Genomic DNA, 25,111 nt, shown 5'->3' with positions numbered 1-25,111 from the left:
TCAACTAATCTGAATCTCCTAAATTAGTACAGCCTTCTGAGATATCGGTGGGTTTTTTTTGTTGTCGAAAATCCCGTTTACATTGAAATTAAGTGTAATTAAGTGAAATTAAGTGAAATTAAGTAATGATCAAATCCCAGCATTGCCTTATAAGTAACGATCAAATCTCAGCATTGCCTTATAAGTAATGATCATATCTCAGTATTGCCTTATAAGTAACGACCAAATCCCAGTATTGCCTTATAAGTAATGATCAATTCCCAGCATTGCCTTATAAGTAACTATCAAATCCCAGCATTGCCTTATAAGTAACGATCAAATCCAAATATTGTCTTATAAGTAACGATCAAATCCTAGCATTGTCTTATAAGTAACGATCAAATCCCAGTATTGCCTTATAAGTAACGATCAAATCCCAGCATTGTCTTATAAGTAACGATCAAATCCAAGTATTGTCTTATAAGTAACGATCAAATCCTAGCATTGCTTTATAAGTAAAGATCAAATCCAAATATTGTCTTATAAGTAACGATCAAATCCTAGCATTGCCTTATAAGTAAAGATCAAACCCCATGCCTTATAAGTAACGATCACGATAAGAGTAGCCCAAGAGTTGGCGGTAGATGTTGTTTACTAGGTGCCTTCATTGCAGTCTATCAATTCACAATTAGGGATGGCTATACCCTGAAAACTCTAGGGGTCTTTTAGCCTGGCCGTTTAGCCCACCATGTACATAGGATGAACAACAAACCAATTTAAAAATTTAAACTTCTATTGTCATTTTAACTGAAGTATAAAGTAATGACACTATAATATTTAGTCAAGCAGCAAATATCAGAGCTCTAAGTAACAAGGAGACTCTTGTTAGTTATCTACAACACTAGATTTACTCAAATGTTAAGTGCTTTCCCGAATCATTTTTCATAGCAAATGCTTCAAGGATATTTTTGACGAGACTACAGTGAAGTAGTAGAAATTTCACTCTCCGAATCAGAGGAGTAAGTTTAACTTTAATTAAATTTCTGTTCTTTTGAACTTAGTCTCAACTAATCTGAATCTCCTAAATTAGTAGAGCCTTCTGAGATATCGGTGGGGTTTTTTTTGTTGTTGTCTAAAATCCCGTTTACATTGCAATTAAGTCGTATTACATTTATAATCCATCGTCATTTCGAACTCAACAAGTGTTTTTTTGAAAATCAACCTCAATCGCAGACTTATATAAACTTTGTGATTTTCGTAAAGGTAATGAATATTTTCAAATGTGGTGAAAAAGAATCAAAAAAACTATCATTACCCTCGAAATTTGAAGAGTTAGAATAGTTAAATATTTGAAATGTATAGAAAACTGTGTATGACATTAACTTGTTATTCCCCACCCTCAAAAAATACACCTATAAATAATATAATTAGTATTTTTATTCTGTTACAATTCAAGATAGGTGAACACATATTAGCAGATCGTTTGCATAACTAACTAATTATAGTTTAATTTTCGAAAGACAAAAAAAACACGTGTTTCAACATCATGTGTCAAGTTTGAAAAATATAATTAAATTGACACATATTGCATACAAACATTTTTCATATCAGTATATAACTAGGTCTTGGAAAATGTTATTGGATTTATTTTTTAATTGAAGTAAAGGAAACTTAATAAACAGCGTGAAAATTAAACGTCGAGTACACCTAAATTATTTTCATGAAGTCTTAGGGCCGTTTTAATACTGGTTATTGGATTTGTTCCATAATCTATCCCTTGAGATATTTTTCTTGTTTAAAAAATGGGTTAGGCTTTCAAATCAATTACTACATTATTATTAGCTGTTAGAATAACGAAAAGTAAAAAAATTGGGTATATCGAACGAAACTTTTAAGTATTTATCTATTAATTTGATAACTACCTAATTAATAACATCACTCAACATCTTGCAAACTATTTCAGTTAAAGTACTGGAGTTTGAACCATATAAACCACAAAATCATTGATAATACCTTTTGACAAAATCGTTGCTGTCCTTGATCGGTATCCCATAAGTCTGTTAATAGATAATACTGAATTGTTAAAACAGTTTTTTAGTCGAATTTTACGAGTGTGTATTATATTAAAATTAAAAAAATAAAACTAATTCAAAAACTTCCCAAATAAAGATCTTCAGATTTTAACATTTAAATATAGAGCCTTAGATAAAATATAGATATAACGATTTTTGGCTCACGTTAACTTGAAAATGAAACTTTGTAATTAATTACAAACGAAATAATGTTGATAATATTGGACACTTGTTAATAGAAAGAACCCAAGCACTGTAAAGATAGAGAGTGATGGAACATTTACGGCCTATAAAGTATGATTTTTGTATCATATCTTAAGCCTCGTATAAAATTGATGAATCTCCTGAGGTTGTTTGAATAAGAAGGGCCAATAGTGATTATTAGACAAGCTGAGACTATTAATTACATTTTGTATACTAAAAACTATAAAGTGATAGGCATAGCATTCGGCACTAAAAGTTTTATCCGTGCCATTTTTGAGGTAGTAACGCCCTAGAACTCTGGATGTGAGTGACAAGTGCAAATTAATTTAACGGAAGAAGCCGATGAAACGGCTTGGAACAGAGAGAACATTGTGAGTAATTAATTCTTACGAAATATATATGATTAAGTTCTAATTAACATGAAGTTCGTGATCTTAGTGAAATAGGAAGGTCTCCACTTCGTCATTTTACAAAGGCGTGTAAAAAAAAACTTGATAAAATCCATTTTATGACAGTAACCATATTTTATGTGAAATCTAATGAAGAGATTATCCTTTTCATTTCTATTTAAAGGTAGATAGACAGATGAATGGGTGGATTAACGAGGCTTTCTAGAACCAATCTTTCTTCTATTCTAGCATAACTAACTTTTCAATAAACGGTACTCGCGCCTTACTTTATACAGTATTGTGTAACTTAAAGTAAATTATTGTTTTTAGGGTATTTGTTTGACACAGAAAGAAATGAAACAAGCGAACGAAGGATGATATAATCATCCTGATTCTTAATGCATAAATTAAAATTGCAAATTAAAAAAAAGAGCCTGATTAAAGAGCCTGTCTATGTACGTATCTTCCAGTTTATAGCCGCGAGTGACAAATTGTGGTTTATGCTTGAGCTGTACTCTTTTGTCGACTACTTCACCATTCCGCCGTCCTTTGTCTCCATTTATCTCGACCGAACGTGGATAGGTAAGCAGTGATTTAGTTCGATTTTGTTGCTGTTTTTTGTAGAAGCTAGAATTGTATCAAACACAAAGTGACTGTTTCTTTTAAAAAAAAACAGGTTTTATCTAAGCTCTATATTTTGACTGGCAGCCAAGTATGAAGAACAATCTATATCTCAAATATCGCAGTAAGATCCATTGAGCATGTTAAGTCGGACGAAATACAAGCCATTTTCTGGAGTCATTTATTGCTTTTCCGAGAAAATAAACGGAAGAAGATTCTATCGATTTGAAAATATCATCTTGTGTTTAAATAATACTTCGATAGAGAAGAGATATTGTTGAAAGTTAATGGTCAGAAAGATCTTTTGACAGAGGTCGTTTTATTGCAATGATCACTAACATCGTTTCTATTATTTTTAAACTTTACCTAGCTTATTGTTTAACATATTCGACGAAATAAATCCAAGTAGTTATTGCTCAGATATGTTTAATGTTCAAGAGTAGGAAATATGGGGCTGCTTTGAAATCTACAATAAATATTAAAAAACAGATTACCAAAGTAAGTCTAGTAAGAAATACTGATTGATCAAATATATTCCAACTGTATATCTTATTAACCATGCTTTGAACCAATGCTTTTGTTTCTTCTACATTTTTAATCGTTCACTATGATTTAGTAACTCCCAGTTCTCAAAAATTCCCACCCCGAATGGCTAAGTGGTAAATCTTCGTGCTTATAACGCTAAAAACCTGATTTCAATACTGGTGATGGGCACAGCACAGATATCCAATAGTTTAGCTTTGTGCTTAAGAACAAACAAACAAACCCAAACATGAAATTCAAAAATACAAGCGCAGATATTGTTTGCCTGTTTTATGTCCCCTGGTAGGACAGGGGTAAGTCTACGGATTTACAACGCTAAAATCTAGGGTTCGATTCCCCGAGGTGAACACAATAGACAGCCTCATGTGACTTTGCTGTAAAACAAACAAACCTAATCTATAATACTGAATAGAAATACACTTGTTAAAAAAAAATGTTGGAAAGAAGATTTAGTTAAAATTAAAACACAAAGTAACGGTCGTTTTCCAAAATCTTTTAAGTTCGTCCACTCCGCAACTATAGATGAACCGATAATTTTGGTGGTCGATTGAAATGTCATTATTTTATACCAAGTTGCTTTTCAATGTCTAAAAAACATGAAGTGCGTGCTGTATTATTACCAGTGTTAAGATTTCGCTCATAGCAGTGTGGGAAACTATTTACTCTTGATGTTGTGGGATTGCGTGATGCCTCTGTAGCTGAATACCATGGGAATCTTAAAACCCTGAACAGCAGAATTTGTATTCGTAATTTTTTTTTCGATGAATATATCTACAGATATCTACTGTGTAGACAAAAGATAAGGAGATATTCACAAAGACTCTACTTTGTTAAACGTTGTTTGTTTGTTTTCTGTTGTGAAAGATAGTACTAATTCCTTTATTACATCTAACTTGTAAGATATCAAATATAAGTATACCTACTATTATAATATAATACTTTAGTCAGGTTTTTAACACGTAACTCTGAATTATTAACTCTATTACATAGATATTTGAAAAAGGGAAGCCAAATTTTGTCACAACAATCCAAAAACAACTCTTGTACCTATGTATCCTACGCTATAACTTTTTCTTTGCTACCATTTGGAAATAAAAATGATCGAACTTATCTTTTCTTTCTAGGTCTACGGTTTTTGAGAGCCCTCCGATTGATCTCGGTGCCCGATATTTTACAGTATTTGAACGTGCTCAAGACCAGCAGCTCTATTCGATTAGCTCAGTTGGTTTCCATAGTGATCAGTGTATGGCTTACAGCAGCTGGGATCATTCATTTGGTAGGTTGGAGGTTTGGTCCGCATCAATACTTCATTAGATGTTCAATTCAAGTAAAATGTTAAAGGCATCACGTATATAGACAGCAACTCTTCATACAATTGGACAGGCGTGGTTGCGGTCTTACTTTGAGCTAAGTGCGCTAAAAAATTGTCTTTTATTATTCCAATATTAGCTGGAGCTTTGTGGACTTTAAAGAATTATGGAACGTTCAGAAAATGCAAAGCTGAAAACAGTTATTTTAAAATTTCTATTACTTATGTGCATTGGAAGCAATGTTTCCGTCTCATGGAAGACATTCGTTAATGAGTAAAAGAAAATCGGGGTATATAAAGTACAAGAAACACAAAAAGTTTGGAATGGCTTACATTTTCGGAAAATAATATGCTCTTTTATACATATTTTATATCTGAAATCATTGAGATATTCTGAGTATTCTCTGATCGTGTATGCCATTTATACTTTTTATATTCTGAATCTACAGCAAAAACCGATCTTATTGGACTGTACATGTAACAGACTAGGTTAAGATAAAACGCGTACAAATCGAGAGCAAGTTGTTCCTTACCTTTTTCATTAAAAGTGTAGGTAGATCAACTAAGTCTCAATTATAATCCAAAAATAATCACGAATTTTACATGCGTACTTACAAAAGTACTACTATTGGTGACAGAAAATAAATTTCAGCTTAACTTAAAAAAAATAGATTTTTTCCGAAATACTTTAATTAAAATAATTTTTTCCTAATTTCAGTACTCAATTATATTATGAATAAAATAAACATGCCACGGCATTCAAATATGAAATACACGTTTTCTACTAAGTAGGCATACGATTATATTATGACTACTAAAGCGTTGCAATCTTTTAATCTATTGACAGATAACGTAATATTGCGAATGTACACCTAGTTTTCCGCAAAAATAGAAAAAAAAATGTACTTATGAGAAGTTTTATCATATAAAAGACGCATTAGCAGATACTGATAAACAACTGAGAGTTTGGCTGCTAAATCTAAGATAAAACACAGACAAAGAAGTGAAAATTTCGATTTAATAATATTCCAGATTTGAACTATTATTTTGCCAATTTTGGTATTGTATCAAAATTTAAAAACTAAAATTCACATATCAATGAAAAAGTCACTTGACCTAAAGGAACCAATAGTAGCTGTAATATCATACGTATTTTTCAATACGTATAAAATATCTTTAATTGAGGTCAGCAACGAATGTACGAAAAAGTGCTTTCAATACCTTTCAGGCTGAGTAATATATATTTATTCCTTCTTTATTCCAGTTGGAAAATTCTGGAGACCCTTTGGAGTTCGACAACCCGCATAATCTTTCTTACTGGGAATGTGTTTACTTTCTAATAGTGACCATGTCTACAGTGGGATATGGGGATATTTTCTGCAAGACTACCCTAGGCAGAGCATTTATTGTATTATTTATTTTAGTGGGTTTGGTAAGTTTCTTCTTTTATGTATTATATATTTGCTCTCAAGAGCTCTGCCATTATAGTTTATAAAACTGTAATTGCCAGGTTAAACATAAATCAAAATAATATTTCTAACACTTGCATCTAGTTTTCGTTATGAGTTTTTTTTTTATATATATAATTATACGTCGATAAATTCTTTTGTTTGATGTTATTTAATTACTGTTATGCACAACCATCATGTCAAGTGTATATCGTAACTTGCGCCAGTTAAACATTTAAAAGCAGAAATGCATAAACAAATCTGACCCAGAAGAATTTCAAACAGTTTCTAGTTGTATGCAACAAGCTGCAGTTTAAAGTATTCCCAAGTTTTGATTACATGCGGAGACAATGCTTAATTTTCAGGATTTAAGTTTTGTTTTCGATTTAAATGACAATCACTTGGTGTGGATGTTGTTTATACACACACACATCACTTTTATACGATCATTTTATTATATTATACCAATTGTGTGATTTTTCGTATACAGTTATTTAGGTAACAGAGGGATTTCTGTTATACTTCTATTTTAAATTCTTTCGTTGTTGAAAATTATTTTGTTTTAATATTAAAGTTGTATTCAATTATATGTAAGATTTATTAATTAGTGTTTTTAAAAGACAATATCTAAATACAGAAAGTTCTAATACCTGTAATTTTTAATATGCAATATATATATATATACCTTAATATAAAAGATGAAAATCTACCATCTACAACCGCCAGAGGGCTAAACGAAAGTGGAAGAACCAATAGCAGTACGCTAGACCTTGAAATGCAATAGTTATATTTCTCGCGTGAAAATAGTCAATACATTGAAGAAGCTTCGACAAAGAAGCTATCCTTATTAACTATTGCCCCCCGTTGGCACAGTGGTATGTCTGCGGACTTACAACGCTAGAATCCGGGTTTCGATACCCGTGGTGGGCAGAGCACAGATAGCTTATTGTGTAGCTTTGTGCTTAATTACAAACAATTAATTATTTTCAATATTTTTAAAATAAAAATTACTAATTGATTAATTATTTTTTATATATTTGCTATTGAAATTGTCCGAACTACTTTAAGCTGAACATGCTTTTTTATGGTTTATAAGGAAATAAAATAGATCTAATTACATACTGAACAGTTGACTTGATATCCCACAGACGGCAAAAGTTTATCGAATAATTCCTCCACTGTTCATTTAGCACGCTGGTTCTTAAATAAAAAAAACTTAATATAGATTTTTTCCGTTAAACATTATAAGTTGTTACCGGCAATACCTTTTTTTGGAAGTTTCTGTTTCGCAGTAAGATGGCGTCAATCACCTTTACGATGTGATCGGTGTCTTTATTGTTAGTTTACAAAAACAATGTATCGTGAAAGTGCTACTGGAATATCGATGACAAATGCTTCCAAGTTTTGGTAGCTAAAACTAAAAAAAGAGTAAAGTTAAAATTGCGACTTAAGAATGATTATATTTTCAAAACACAAAGTCGTCTTTATCATCAGGATAAATTTGTATCGTGATGGCCAGTTATCTTTGTAAGGATGACGAGTACGTGAGTGCTATTTAAAATCATTATTATTTTTTATTTAATGCTATGAAATTACTGTTTTTATATATATATTCCTTATAATCAAAGCACGTATACCCTTTTTCTCATACAGCCCTTTAGAATGCTTGCACAGATTTTTTGCACCTCTTCTTTTTTCCCACCGTATTTCCATTTAAATTCGTTAGATTTACATGTATATGAAACTTTATTCATTTATAATCTTTTTTATTACATTTTGCATGATTTATGTAAACAAAATGCGCTTAAGTTGTAACTTTCTAACTTTGATGGTGATATTGATTTTAAACTCAAACGTAGCACTTAGTTTTATGGCTCATTACAGCAGAAACTTGGCTGTGCCCGAGCTTTGGTTCCCAAATGGCAATCCTTTAGAGACGCCTTATCCGTTTTGGCGCATAGTGTTAGCTCTAGAAATAGTTGTAGTAGTAGTTGACATTGTCCATGCTTGTTTTAACTTTTCCTTTTCTCCTGTATTTTCCACACTTAGGCCGTCTTTGCCAGTTGCATTCCTGAGATCCTAGAGTTAGTAGGAACTAGACCCAAATATGGTGGCGAGTACAGACGGGAGCATGGTAAAAGGTACAGAATAGTAACTCCCTTTAAGTCTGGTGTGCGCTGGTGTAAACGCATGAGTGTGTTAATGGCCGCTAGAGGGAGTCTGTTCTCTTCTATAACTGTGACTGTGGCTCCCCCTGGCTGTTTGTCTTCTATCTAAACTCGAAATGACTGTGACTTTTCATCCTGCATCTTTTAATTCACTCTTGATGGTTAACTGCTGCTGGCAAATCAACCGATATAACTACTTTATTCATATAGATGGAATTAGCTAAACGAAAGTAAGAAAACAAATCTATTATTGCATAAAATAAATATATACTTTTAATAATATATATTTATAAATTGTTTTTGAAATTTGATTTTCTAAATTCCATAGGTAAAAACCACGTGTAATGTTAAGAACTGTTAAAATTTTTATAAGAACTCAATCACTATATATGAAAAAATAATTCAAGTAGGAAAGCCAAATGGCTACTAATCAAAGCTACTCGTTGACACTGACTAAGATTGGTTATTGGCAAACTAGCCATTAAAATGGAAAACGCTAATCACATTAAGCAGAATAGGTTAGGTATATTATTCAAGTGGTAGGCTTGAATCAAATAAAAACAATGTTTAGTCGGTTAATGTGCCAGCAGTCATCGTTTGTGGCGCTGCTTTTTGTGATGACGCATGACATGTGTTGACACGTCATCCCTGTGCTCCTCACGCCCTCTATAGGCTGTCTTCGCAAGCTGGATTCCTGAAATCACAGAGTCGATCGGTCATCCATCCAGGTATGGCGGGGCTTTCAAGCAGGAACGCGGAAAGAGGTATTGTCGTAATGTTGTGACGTAATATGTTCAAGGTGTTTTTTTGTAGACCTAAATGCTGTTTCCCTTTTCCTTTTTCCCTCTCCCTTTCTCTATCCCTCTCTTTTGCACGTATCTCATATACTTTCTCTGCACCATTGGCCTCCAACTTGTGCACGTTGATCGTCTGTTGACCAATGGTAGGCAGTGTTTGCTGGCTGTATCCCGGAAATCATTGACCTAATTGGCTCCCGACCAAAATATGGCGGAACTTTCAAGTCTGAGAGAGGAAGAAGGTAATGTGCATAAAAAGATACTAGATGGTCTTATGATAAAGAAATCACCTTGCTGTAGAAATGATTAGCACACTAATACTATAGTACATATGCCCTTAAGTTCGAAATAATTCATTTTAAAGCTAAATTTTTCAAAAGTTCCTTTTAGTGTTTTTGCTTTCAATCATATATTTTTCCTTTTCCAACTTTATTTAATAGCGATTTGTAACTTTTCAAATAACTTTCAAAGTAGTCTAGCATTATGTGTTTTATCTCAGAGCTAATACTTTTAATGCTAGAAGTTCATTGATTATAAAGTTTTCTCTAAACGTTTGATTGAGAGGGAGAGAGATCTAGCTTAAAGCATCTGTTACATTTTAATATTATAATTAATGCCAGTTAAAATGGATAGATAAATAATTATTATACTTTGGTGCTTGAGAAGAAAACGTGCATCGTCAAACGATCCTTTCCTGAACCTGATTTTAAGATCAATTTCTCCTTGAAATGATCTTCTAACAATTTAAATAATGAAATATTTCTCTGTTAAAGCAAGAAATGCATTGAATAATTAATCTATTTTATTTTATAAGGATTTTGTTTATTGATAACAGTATAAAACATCCCCCCAACACCCCCACAAAAAACAAATTAAACTACTGTGATTTTAGAAATACTATAAACTAATAGATACATAGAGTCAAATTACTATTTTATTGATTTTTTATTTATCATTATTTCGAGGTATAAGTAGTAATGAATGTCCGCATCCAACTATAACAATCCAGTCGAAGTAATATGTTTAGCAACAGTAGAAACTAACTGTTTTTTATTTCTCTCTCTAATTGTTATCTTCAAGGACCTTTCAATGTTTTAACACAACACATTTAAAAAGAGATGTGTTATAAAATAACACAAATATTTTGTTATTTTACATTACAAATTGTGTTCTACAAACTCATACTTGATGAACTATATTACAATTAAAGTAAACGTACAGGTGTTTTTATTTTCTAACGACGCACATGACGTGTGGTTTTCAATGGAAAAATTATGTTTATTTTAAGTGCATTGTTGTGTTGTGAAGTCACATTTTTATCATGTATATGTTTAACACAAAATACGTGCATCATTCAACACATACGTATTCTATTTTATTAGCCGAAAGTGACTGTTTTGTAACCAGTTGTAGCTATTCAAACACCAGACCTGTGTTCCAAAGAACACGAGTTCTAAAAGTAAGATTGCATCCTGTTATTCGGTTAAAAGTAGTCTTATATAAAACAAAAGTTGCTGACTAGTTGCCCTCCTTCTGGTTAGTAGTTTTAAATTAGACACTTTTTTTTTACTTCTGTAAACTCCCAGTGGAGCATAGGGCCGCAACAACACCTCGCCAACGGAAGGTGTTGTTGCAGTTACTTGTAGCAGGTTGGTTTTTACGGGGTGGAGTTGCTAGCCTCGCGCCAAAAATTAGACACTGTCATGCCTAAACCTTAGGAACTCTGACCTGGTCACTTAGTCCATTTGTCAGGTAAAATTCTATTCAAGTTGAAGATACTCATACTATCAGATCAAGTACTTGCAAATGATTAATACTTTCAATGAATTATAGTACAATTAGCACAAAATTCAATCGCAGAACACATATTTTAAAAAATTTTCCTGACCCCTAGCATTGTCATATTTTTTGTATACCAAAGTGTGCTTTGCACACTATTCTGAGTTGCCTGACCAAACCAAAATTGCTTCCTCCACCCCTGAAGAAAACAGTGTAGAAGTGTGATAGTCAAAGAGACTATACCAAAAATTTGAGAATTTTTTACATAAATGGAAAAAATTAATGATTTTGCACAAAAACAACAACAAACAGAATATAAATTTATACTTGTTTGTTTGCTATGCATATTTTTAAAAGAGCGTTTTTCCATTACGCAAAATGTATAAAAATCTACTATGTTATAATTAAACATTATAATTACATACGTCATTAATAAGAAAATATACGATGTTATGTTTGTCATTAAAAGCAAATTTCGGATCAATATTTGAAAAGAAATGCATCCAATTCTTTGATAGATAGTTCAGACAGAATATTCATATTGAGTTAACTGTGAAATAGGCGGCAATTGCCTATTTCACAGTCAACTCAAATACATGCAAGTTTCAATTTCTTTCGGCTTAGATGTTGGTTTAAAGTATTAATTTTTTAACTATATGAATTAATTAGTTATATCAAGCATCTTTGTATTCATATACGAATTAGCATACAAATGTAAATCGATCTTATTATAATTTTTAATTGAAATTGTTATATTAATAGTGTTGATACTCAAAACGAATTAACATCTGGAAATAAAATAAAACGCTCCAAGATTGTGCAATCAGAAATATAACATATGCATATCTGAACTCGAATAACAGTGAAAAAAGTTCCTTAAAAAATACTCAAGCAAATTTCAATTACAAGTATATTAATTTGAATTTTTTTTAGACAAAATAAGAAAGCTAATTACACTGAAAGAAACACAAACCTGCTATCTGCTACAATGTATTTCTTCCGTTCGTATGCGTGTCTGCATAATGTTTTGTCAAAAACTTATAAACTACACACTGTATTCTGTTAACATATATATATATTATACTGATAAAACAGATTGCGTGTTTTGATATCTTCTACATCCGGTGTAAATTCTAATTTCTTTAAACGAGTCAAAACTTCGTACATTCTTCTTAGATTTATAAATTTTGCATAAAGTTTTATAATATCGTTAACTATGGCTTTTGTTTGAGAAGTATTACTGCTTTTACAGTCAGTATATACTCGCTGAAGAGATCGATTTTATAAACAGGAAGAGATTTGAAAATGACTAGCTAGCACAAGCGTATTTACAATGAAATTAAACGCAAGCCTGTAGATATATAATAATCAAAGCACTGTGAAAACCCTGATACCCACCTTTGAACAAATATTATATGTACTTTTTTATTCTGACATTTTAAAACATAATTCTCTCATCAGCTCTCCAACGTCATGTATGTAAAGTATTCATGCTTTCTTATATACCTGCACCTGTGACATAAATTCACTTTAAAATAGTTAAGCCTACCTATAAGAGTCAGTGAAACTAGATGAATATATATAAGGGTTTTTCAGAAACAATGTAGGCTGCATAGTACTTAAAAAGAGGTTTTATTTAAAACTGATCTGTGTTTTACTGTATTTACCACATAAAATGTTAATCTGGCTGTACTTGTATTTATTAGCAAGAAAATTACCTATGTACTTAAGATAATACAGTATTTATTAAAGAAATATATACATACATATATATATATATGACTTTTATATTTATTTTTCCATGTTTAATTTTCTTTTAAATAATATAACAAGAAGCGACATGGTGTATTTTGAAGCCTGTATTGTATATATCTAGGTAAGAAGTGTTTATGTCTTTCTGTTGTAATTCAATTTTTTCTAAAGACACATAGTGGTCTGTGGACACATAACATTTGAATCGGTGTCTCACTTTCTGACCGACTTTCTGCATGAAGATAGAGAAGACGTAGATGTGGAAGTTGTTTTCTTACATAGGTAAGTAGTTTCATACATACCTGGTAAGTCTCAAATGAGGTTAGAATCATACTAAATTAAATTATAATATATTACAAGAGTTTGATGTTCTGAAACCACAATGAACCTGGTTTTCACGAACTGGGAAGGTAATGTGGCTAGGTGGCGTTTAATGAGAAAACTTGCGCTCAAGAGTTTTTGTTTTTTATGGTGAGCGTCAACTCCAAGGAACTGTGCATCTACTTCTCGAATTGGAGCTGTTCTTGTTTTATATGTATGTTTAGTGAATGTCGTTTGAGTTGTCATATACTAACCATGGTGAACCTAAACTTATATAGATTTTTGAAGACTATGTAGAATTTTTTTCTCTAGTTAGCCCAGCCAATTTCAGCTACAATCTAATTGTACAGGTCAGTCACCAAAAGACCTAAATTAATTGACATTCATTTGCCAAAACAACTTCAATAACCAATCAGAAGGACACGTCACGACAACTAGACCACTTGCAAAGCGAAGTAAACTATACTAATACGATTTCTGGTATATTTCGATAAAGAGCAGTTATCGAAACAGCACCATTAAAAAAGCTGAATCTGTGTCCTGTAGATTTGCTGATTTATCTGACATAATTATAAATTACATCCAAAGCAGAAGCCTGTATTTCCGTACCTAAACGTTTTCTGAAGCATATATATTTACAGACACTTTCCTAAGTAGTTCATATGTTAAGAAAAGCTGATGTTTGTGAGACTGTTAATTTAGGGTCAACGACGTTCTTTGCCAGCTTTCACTTGCAACTAAATTCCTTAAAGTATCTATAACATAGGTATATTATTCTTCTATTTGTACATTATTTACATAAATATAATATCAAAGAAATTGTTCAAAGTCGTGTATTTAATCTAATAAGGTCGTAGTGATCTTGGTTATGTTTTCAATGAAAACAACTTGATCTCATTTCATATCGGCGATTTTAATATACATTTTAGAATATCATGTTATCACAGCTTTTACCAAAAGTCTACGAACGTGTGAGTTCATGTAGCTCTGACCAAAAGTGAACAAACATGTCGGTTCATGTAGCTCTGATGAAAAATGTACAAACATGTGGCTTGATGTAGCTCTGACCAAAACGTACGAACGTGTGGCTTCAAAAGCGTACAAACACGTAGCATTAGATAACTCTGATCATTAGTCATTATTCCAAGTGTGAAAAGTGCAGGTTCGTTATTTTTGTTTTCAGAATAACGTAAAAGAAAATGTGTTTCCTTCCCAATTAATTAAACATTTTATACTTCTTACAGATGAAACTTAATAAATTGTATATCTTTAGTATATTATTAATTACAACTGGGAGGTGTCGCAAAAGGTTCAGTGATATATAGATGCAACACAAATAAAAACAGATAATATTCTGAATAATAAAAAATATATCATTTTTTGTGATAGACGTAAATGTGTATCTGACTTCAACAGTCACTTTGGCCTCCAAAAACAGAGCGTGTTAAACATATGTTATTGGTAGAAGTGACCTAAACATGCTCAAAAAATAATAGTAGCAATGTTTCATTGTTAAGTGTGCTATACAGAACAGGGCTTCCACAAGATTCTGTGTTGAATTAAGAAAAAACTTTTAAAAATGCAACTATGACGCATAATTGAGTTTAGCAAAATGCTTTTAAACATTAGTTTATGCTAGTAGTGGAATTATACACAAGACTGTCTACGTTTTATTGTAAGAACGGTTGGTTAAATATTGTTGATGCAACATTTTTGTGGATAATAATTGGATATCGACTGCTTCTCGCAGTTTTGTGTTAAACTAATCCTTGTAACAACGGTTGTTTGAATATTGTTGATGCAACATTTTTGTGGATAATAATTGGCTATCGACTGCTTCTTGCAGTTTTGTGTTAAACAAATCCTTGCTACCTTCGTGAAAAGTATAAACTTATTACATTCTACTATCTTAGAAAGTGTCTTAAACTATATGTTTAAACTACGTAGTTGCGCCTGAACAGCGTCGGAAGAATAAGGGAAGATAGAGTTGGTAAAACTGTAGGATGAGTTTATCTGTAGAACTAGTTTGGAAGAAGTGAAAAAAGGGTAGGAATTAATGAGTTAGAGTAGGATGTTTCAGACACGTAGCTCAGCATGGGCGTCGAGGAATCGTGGTCACCTAACGAGGAAGTTGGCTTGCAGGAAGTGATCTAGCGTTGAGTTACATGTTGCAATAGTGAAGGGAAAAAAATCAGGATAGGTGTAAAATAAGTAGTCTCGAAATCAATCTTTTTCTGTGAAACAAAGAAGCACAACTCTGGTTGTTGTTGTTTTTTGTCACTGAATAATGACACATGTCTGTTGACACTTTCTTTACTCACAACGTTTAATCAGGAGCCGCCCATCCCCCTGTAGCTCAGTGGCAAGCCTGAGGGATTATAACACTAAAAATCGGGTTTCAATGCCTGCGGTAGTTAGCGCACACATAACCCATTGTGTAAATTAAATCTGTGCTTAACATCAAACATTTGGATAGCTTGTTTCAGAGCGAAATATATTCTTATTGAGTTTTTGACCTCCTTGGAAAGGTATTTAATACCATTTGTCGCTATTTCTTTTATAATACCAATTATGTGATTTTTCGTATATAGTTATTTAAGTTTGTTTGTTTTGTTTTGAATTTCGCGCAAAGCCACACGAGGTCTATCTGCGCTAGCCGTCCCTAATTTAGCAGTGTAAGACTAGAGGGAAGGCAGCTAGTCATCACCACCCACCACCAACTCTTGGGCTACTCTTTTACCAACGAATAGTGGGATTGACCATCACATTATAACGCCCCCACGGCTGAAAGGACGAGCATGTTTGGTGTGATGGGGATTTGAACCCGCGACCCGCATATTGCGAGTCGAGCTCCCTAACCACCTGGCCATACCAGGCCATTATTTAGGTAACAAAGGGATTTCTGTTATACTTGGAAAGTCATTTAACATCATTTGTCGCCATTTCTAACGAACGTTTGTTTGTAGCGAATCACAAAGCTACAAAATGGGCTATCTGTGCTCTACCAATCACGGGTATTGAAACCCAATTTTTAACGTAATAAGCCTTCGGACTTATTGTTGAGCCACTGTTGAGCTTTAGCTAATTTGCTTCTGTAAGCCATAACGTTTGTTCAGTGACTTTGACTATCGAAGCTACACGATTAACATGTGAAAAGAAAACTTGCCATCAAACTATATTTTGCATGATAGTCTTGCGTAAAAGTTAATTAATGAAATTTTAATGGTAAAAATATATCCTTTATTTGTCGAAAATGCAGTGTATTTACATATACAAGCCCTTGCTTTAAGCAATCTATTGTATTGATGAAAATAAACATCACATAAAGATTGAATAATGTTGAAAAAATATTAATTAATAAAAACGAAATGTTTAATTAACCCTTCTGAATTGATACCTACAATGAAACAAAAACATTTCATACTAACTTTAAAGTATCGGAACGTAACTCCAGAGGTGTGTTTGTATAGAACTCAGAATCGTGTGATTCTGGAAGAGCATTTAAAGCTGTTCTTTAATAGATTATGTAGGCAGAGCATGATTCGTGATATGTACTTCTAAACTGACGATCCGCTTCAAAGAATCTGAAAACTGGCTCAGAAGGTTTTTGTTGTTGTTTAGCACAAACTACACAATGGACTACCTATGCTCTGTCCACCACGGGTACCGAAACCAGGTCCGCAAACATACCGCCGTACCAGTGGGAGGGGGGCGCTTTCAACGAAAACTGTCAGTTCAGAAGTACACAACATTTAAAGTTTTATGAGTTAACTTATTACAATAAGAGCACGTGATACTGTTTTATGGACTGTCAGATTTTAAAAAATAATATTATATATGTATATGGGTTGTGATTTTTTTATAATTGTCGAAATAAATACTTATATTTCTTAATAGTATAAATATATACTATGTAGTTGTTGGGCTTAGGATTCTTCTACAGTAGATATATGTGACTTGGTAGCGATAAATTCAAGATGAATAAACAGCACACACTTTACTTGTTTTCAAATAATATATATATTCGGAACAAGTTGAACGTATGTACAATAACGTATTCACAGTATATAGAGAATATAAGCATATTGTAAAAGTTATATCAGTATATGTTCTCCTCTTCTTGTCAAAAGTCCACTTAGGCCTGTTCAATTACTTTAGAATCTCAGTTGACAAGCCAAACTATGTTCTCTAATACTATCGCAATATTAGTCTGGTGTGATTCACTTACGATTGTGGCCTTCTTTCTTCTGAAGATACTATGTTCCTTTTGTCAAAGTGCAATCAGGCTGATTCATTTACTTTAGAATTTCGCTTTGACAGAATAAACTTATTTTTTTCTTATTTCGTTTTCCACTGTTAGTTTCACTTTAATAAATATATCAAACATTAGGCCTATGTCAGTCGTTAGACCTATTACTTTTACGTTACTTAACTTCACAGGATATTCACTTTGCTTTTATCTGCTTAATACTGTCTGTCTGCTTTTTCCCGCTCGTCTCACGCTATTTATATCTTTATTACATAGTCGTCTATATTCTCGACACCAATTAGTTATTAACAAAACATTCTACAATCGTCTGCTTTTGACTCTTATTATAACAAAACTTAAAAATAATAAAATATTCACTCACAAATATAAATTAATCACTAATATTTAAACCAAACAGTCTTTTATATCATGACATGGACACACATAAACAAAAATAGAAATACTTGTGACCTGAAATATTTATTGTTTGCCAGGAAACCCCCTGATCTTGAGCTGGAGGGTTTGATTAAGCGTCACTTCACTACAGTGGAATTTTTCCAAGGAAGTGTAATGAGCCCCATAGACTTACAGCGTGTGAAGGTGGGTATTACTGTTTTTATTCAGTCAGTATTATTTTATTCGTTTTTGTTAACAAAATATTTCATTAACGGTTTAAACGAACGGTTATCTCCTTGGAAGTCGTTGGATGAATCGGTATTTTGGGATATCATGATAATAATAATAGAAAGTGGGGTGAAGTTAATTTAATCTAACATATTTGTTAATAATAGTGTGTGCACACCAACTGTAAGAAATTTGGGGAACGTGCCCCTTCTGCCCTATGTGTTCGGCGCCTGTGATGTACAGAGCTCTATATATATACATAGATAGATTTTGTGCTCACAAACGTTTGTTGTTGTTTTTTCGGAAGTCTCATTTATATAGAATCAACAGGAAAGGAAGAATGCTACATTTTTTATGTAGGATCAACAGGAAAAGATGAATGTTAACTTTTTCATATAGGATCAACAGGAAAGGAAGAATGTTAACTTTTTTTATGTAGGATCAACAGGAAAAGATGAATGTTAACTTTTTCATATAGGATCAACAGGAAAGGAAGAATGTTAACTTTTTTTATGTAGGATCAACAGGAAAAGATGAATGTTAACTTTTTCATATAGGATCAACAGGAAAAGAGGAATGTTAACTTTTTAGTAGGATCAACAGGAAAAGATGAATGTTAACTTTTTATGTAGGATCAACAGGAAAGGAAGAATGTTAACTTTTTTGTGTAGGATCAACAGGAATAGAGGAATGTTAACTTTTTATGTAGGATCAACAGGAAAAGATTAATGTTAACTTTTTCATATAAGATCAACAGGAAAAGAGGAATGTTAACTTTTTATGTAGGATCAATAGGAAAAGATGAATGTTAACTTTTTATGTAGGATAAACAGGAGAAGAGGAACGTTAACTTTTTCATATAGGATCAACAGGAAAAGATGAATATTAACTTTCATATCTTAGTATTTTAAAATGATAAAAGAATTGTCAATTCTTAGCCCATTGTATAAACTTTCTTAGGGATTGAATATTCCTATTAAATCACTAAATGTTTAATAACATGCACTCTGAAACTTAGAACCCTTTTTTACGTAGAGTTATTATATATATATTTTTTTTAGTTTATAGTAGGCATAACACAACACCATACCATATCACACGAAGTTAAAAATGAGTTAGCTTATTGAATGTGATGTTGAATTTTATGAGTTGAATCAAAAATAAAAATATAGGTAATAACCACAATAAATAATATAATTATAACTACAGAAAATATATAATCAATTAGCCTTTGAAAAGAAAACATTTTTTGCCCCTCGTTGGCTCAGTAGTAAGCCTTAGGTACTTATAACGCTAAAAATCGGGTTTCGCCATCCACATTTTGACATGCACTCTATTTAGTAATCTCTAGTTACGCAGAATGACATAAAGTGACTTCTCTTTGTAACTGTAACCCTGAGTAGAGTAACATTTTCCTAATTAAACACACCTATTAACATTTAATGATAACCTAATTTATTTAATTGTCCCTAAAGCCAGTCATCACATATAAAACACATAACGAGTAAGTTCACTGCAGAATGTAAGTGCCAACTATTACTCTTTGTTGTGTAATTAACTTAGAAGTTATAGATGGCCAAGTTTTTAGAACTAAGTCCCTGCGGTAACAGAGTAGTTTACAGATTAATTGTTTCGTCACGAGTAACGTAAAAGCTGTACCATTCGTGTTTGAATAATATTGATAGAAATCGCTCCAATTTTGACAATGAACCCACATTTCTTATCTGTAACAATTCAGTTAAAATTATGTTCTTAATAGCTCATATTGACTCATTTTTGTCTAATTGTTAATACCTATAAAAAAAGCTCTTAAACAAAAGCTCTAATCTATATTAAACATTTCGAGTTTGTTTTCATATATAACACAACTAATATTTGTGAATAAATATGCTAAATACATGTGTACATTTTGTAAAATAATTGTGAACGGTTTTTACTTGAAGATGGCGAAGCGTGATTATAATTAATTATATTTGTCATTAATTAATTAATTAATTATATTTGTTCTATGACAAATATACTCGAAAGCAATTGGAGATTTGAAAAGATGGACGATTTTTCAGCTTGTTTCTGGCAACCACGTATGAACCAAACTCTTTTGTTTTTACCATATCGTATCGCCCTCTAGTGGCACAGCAGTAACTGCGCAGACTTATAACTCTAGAAACCGAGTTACGATACCCGTGATGGGCACAATGTAGATAGCCCATTGTTAAGCTCATACAAACAAATTATTTCGTATAACAAAGTGTGTATAAGGTGCAACCTCACCGTATTTATCTAAACTAGCAACACTAATAAAAATTACACCTGCTGTAATCACATTTTGCCTTATTTCAATAAGCATATTATCATCAGTTTTTTAATGTTATGTACGTTTTCTTTCCATTTTATACCTTCAAAAAATCCACAAAACGAGCAAGTCCCTTACTCAACAAAGAGTTGTTAAATTTCATTAAGATGTTGTATTTAACTCATCAGAAAGTTTACAACAAAAAACTCCTTCATGCAAATAGTTTTTACATTGATAAACGATTTGTTCAATTATATATGTATTGCCCATTATATTATCTACTACATATAATTTTGAAAATAAAACCTGGTTATGAAAACAAAATATTTCGCACTAAACTTTAAAAGTAAGGCAGCCTATCGAAGAATCGAGGATACGGGTTGATTTATTGTTTTGTGATTAAGTTCAGAGCTACACCAAGAGCTGTCTGTGTTCTGCCCATTAAGGGTGTCGAAATCCGGTTTTAAAGCGGTATAAGTCCGCAGACATACCGCTGTGCCATTGGGGGCGATTTAGTTGTAATTCACTTAATTTAAATAACTAACACAAGGTAATTTCAAACATGTAAATTTTTCTCTCTTATCACAGTTTTAACCTCAGTTCACCGGTGCTGGATTTCTTGTTTAGTTCAGGTGCAAAGTTCTTTATGGCTAATGAAAATGAGCAGTGGCTAAGATTAAAAGAAACATTAGCCATAAAAAACTTTGCACCTGAACTAAACAAGAAATCCAGCACCGGTGAGCTGAGCTTAAAACTGTGATAAGAGAGAAAAAATTCACATAATGTTATTTATGTATTACATTGTACTCGTTGTAAGCAAATGTATGCTGGAGAAACAGAAAAAAAATTACATAAATCTCATGTCAAAAATGCAAATAATAGCCTATTATCTGTTAACAAACACATTAATAAGTGTATTATGGAAAAATATAATACTTTAGAAGAACTTTTTTTCCCAAATATTTCCATTTTGGTATTCTTGTGAAAAGAATGAGATTACTTTATGAAAATTATTTTATTCATAGATTTAAAGCCACGTTACATTTTACATAGTTTAGCACACAGAGTGAGTTTAAAACATATATTAAGTTTAAGGTAATAAAACAAAGGAAGTTTTAGATTGTTAAGTAGGTCTTGTTAGAGATAGCCTTATTTCAGAAACAGAAGAGTGTCCTGGAAGACACGAAACAAGTATTTATGCTTTATATATGTACGTTTTTATTTGTTTGTTTTAAATTAAAAGAAATAAAAAGTTTCTAAAATATTTTAAAGGTATTTTTGTATTGTTTCATTTTTAATAATAACTTCCCTGAGCAAAATATATTTGATTACTTGTATAACAATATATGTATGTATATATGTGTGTATGTGTATGATTTAGAAATTAAATTATGAAAGGATAAAGAGGTTTATCCACCTCACATAATTTGGATAAGTTTTCATTATCTGTACAAATACTGAATATATTTATTTAAACATGGGAAGTGATTTTCACTAATATTTGGTATTATGATTGACTTTTTGACTAAAGTAAAGATGTTTGATCTCACGTTAATTATATAATAATATATGTATGTATGTGTGTATGTATGATTTAGAAATTAAATTATGAAAGGATAAAGAGGTTTATCCACCTCACATAATTTGGATAAGTTTTCATTATCTGTACAAATACTGAACACATTTATTTAAACATGGGAAGTGATTTTCACTAATATTTGGTATTATGATTGACTTTTTGACTATATGTAACAAAGTAACTTTTGGTAACAGCATGTGTTGACAACTTGAACATCTATAGTACAGATCGTCAAAACCTTATGAGTAATGTGTGTGGTATTAAATCGAAATCAAACTGATAAGAATTTAAATTTGATCATTCTTTACGAATCCAGTACTGGGTTTTATTAAAACTAGTTAATAAAAGCACTTCAATTATACTTTGTTTGTTGAATGCTGCTGCTGACGATGCTTTACGCCATTACCAATTCTCATTAAGCCGGATGGATTACAACATCCAAAATCTTATTTGGCGTTTTACACTCATGAAAGACTGATAGAAACCATGTTACAGAAACTACTGTGTATATTGTAATTTATTCTGGTATTGAGCGAAAGTATCTTTATTGATAAAATGTAAAGTGTGGTGGCAAGAGTAAAATATGAAGGAAGTAATATTATGGAAAGTGGCATATGTTAATGATGTTACTGATACAAACTGTTGTAATAGTGCTCATAATTATAACATATAAAAGAATTGATACTTTGAATAGAATTTAATTTCAATTAAATTATTTAATAATAAAAGACATTGTTTTTATAATTTATTTTCAGGCACTTTGTGCTACTATATGAAGAGTAAAAAACGGGAAAAACGACGATTTTTGGCACAATGAAAGATAAAATATTTATTATTACTTAAAGCCGACTAGTTTCGGTAACACAGTAACAGTTTCGGTAACACAGTTTCGGTAACACAGTAAAGCATCGTCAGCAGCACCATCATCAGGGCTAATATCTACAGTGTTAGCTTAGAATATATTCAGCTACAAATCGTTAATGGGTGAGTTCATTTTCAAAAACAAGGGGTAGAAAACAATAATAAGTAAAAATTCATTGTATTTGGAAAACCTTTTGCCGTCAACATACCCCAACATTATTGCTCTAACCACCCTTTACGTCTTGAAACAAATCACTTTTTACACTTGGCGTGCTATTCATATATGTTCTAATATTTCAGATATAAACAGTGAAAAGATGTATTTAAAAGCAGTAGATAGAGGTTATGAACCTATAATTGTCAACAGAGCTTTCCAAAAAATGAACGACAAACAGTTACAAATGAAAAAATTCTAAATTAACTCCATTAAAAACATCTCAAAACAAGTTGATCGGTATACCACTTTTTCCTGGGATTTCGGAAAAAAATTGCTAAAAGGTTACAAAGTAGCGTTCATCCCACAAAACAAAATTGTCAACTATTTACAAACACTCAAAGATAGAAAAAAGACTGATGATAAATATGGAATTTACCAAATCAGTTGCAGTTGTGGCAAAACATATATAAGATAAACAAAAAGGAAATTTAAAAGGTGATATAATGATATAAAAGATGGCAAAACTATGTCCTCTACTGTAGCTGAACGTTTCCTGAACTGTTCTGGTAATTATGACTGAAAAAATGTAAAGATCTTAAAAAATGCACAAACAACCATATAAAGGAACTTAAAAGAGAGTATTTATATAATTAAAAACAGATGTGTGTGTGTGTGTGTGTGTACAAATAGAGACAACGCACCAATCAACACATCCTATTAGGATACTTGTTTATCTTATGCATTCCCTCATTTACAGTTTATAGCTGAATATATGCTAAGCTAATACTGTAGATATTAGCCCTGATGCTGGTAACTATGTTACCGAAACTAGTCGTCTGTAAGTATTTGTTTGTTTGTTTATAGTTAAGCACAAAGCTACACAGTGGGCTATCTGTGCTCTGCCCACCACGGGTATCGAAACCCGGTTTCGAGCGTTGTAAGTCTGCAGACATACCGCTGTGCCACTGGGGGGCGTCTGTAAATAATGATAAATGTTTTACCTTTTACTGTGCCAAAAAATGTCGGTTGTTGTGTTTTTTTACTCTTAATATTTGGCATTGTTTTTGTTGGTGTTAGTAACGGTCAAGTATTATTGTTGCTAGTAACAGGGTTGCAGTGTTTTTCTTTTAGTTGTTTGTTTTGTAACCCTTTTGGTTTCAATTATTTACTTCATTGTATGGAAAAAAGCAGGTGGGTACTGTTAGGGGTATTAAATTATTAGCTACTTGACAATTTAGTAGTTCTTGCTAACATAATTGCCGTACTTTTATCATTTCTTTTATTATCTTTTCCCCCATCATCACGAAACACAACTTTCTACAAATCATTATTACTGTTCTGCTCTTACCTCCAGCACCATCAATCTTGCTCTAGATGGAAAAGATTCAAGAAGTTTGTAGTTCAATCATCCTTGTCATTTCGTAGGTCCACGAAGCTGATGCGTGTCTGGTGTTGGCGAACAAGTACTGCCTGGACCCTGATGCTGAAGATGCGGCAAACATCATGCGTGTCATCTCAATCAAAAATTATTCCGATGATATTCGAGTCATCATTCAATTGATGCAGTATCACAACAAGGTATTATATCAAAATTAATTGCTGAACGTAGCTTCAAAGTATGTTCGCGATTCTTATATCTTTAATACTTCGACACATAAACGCGTACGCTTTGCTTCTTATTTGATATTTATATATATAATTACGTTTTAGTAAGTTATTGTTTTTTTTTTCATTTTTCGTCAAACTAATAACGATTACTCAGCACTTCTTGCGATCATCCTCAATCAGTATGTGAAATTTTAAGATTTTTTTCTACTAAAATATATTTGTATGAAGTCAAGAATCAACCTGTTTGATATTAAGCACAAAGCTACACAATGTGCTATCCGTATTCTGTGGCCCTGGCATGTCCAGGTGGTTAGGGAGTTCGACTCGCAATCTGAGGGTCGCGGGTTCGAATCTCCGT

At 32.1% G+C, this 25,111-nt stretch overlaps 1 protein-coding gene across 1 annotated transcript in view; it reads left to right on the top strand.

Annotated features, from left to right (window-relative positions):
- LOC106459536 (calcium-activated potassium channel slowpoke-like) overlaps positions 1-25,111 on the top strand; it is a 128,785-nt gene that overhangs the window by 73,631 nt on the left and 30,043 nt on the right. Inside the window, exons 5-11 of the mRNA XM_022386045.1 lie at positions 3,115-3,226; positions 4,933-5,084; positions 6,382-6,549; positions 8,615-8,706; positions 13,233-13,343; positions 18,126-18,231; positions 24,571-24,723. Of these exons, the coding sequence (XP_022241753.1) occupies positions 3,115-3,226; positions 4,933-5,084; positions 6,382-6,549; positions 8,615-8,706; positions 13,233-13,343; positions 18,126-18,231; positions 24,571-24,723 (894 nt within the window). The remainder of the gene's footprint in view (positions 1-3,114; positions 3,227-4,932; positions 5,085-6,381; positions 6,550-8,614; positions 8,707-13,232; positions 13,344-18,125; positions 18,232-24,570; positions 24,724-25,111) is intronic.

The sequence above is a fragment of the Limulus polyphemus genome, unplaced genomic scaffold (genome assembly GCF_000517525.1).
Source record: "Limulus polyphemus unplaced genomic scaffold, Limulus_polyphemus-2.1.2 Scaffold1, whole genome shotgun sequence".
In the NCBI taxonomy this organism is placed as follows: domain Eukaryota; kingdom Metazoa; phylum Arthropoda; class Merostomata; order Xiphosura; family Limulidae; genus Limulus; species Limulus polyphemus.
The sequence above is the reverse complement of the archived record's forward strand: the minus strand, read 5'-3'. Positions and strand labels throughout refer to the sequence as shown.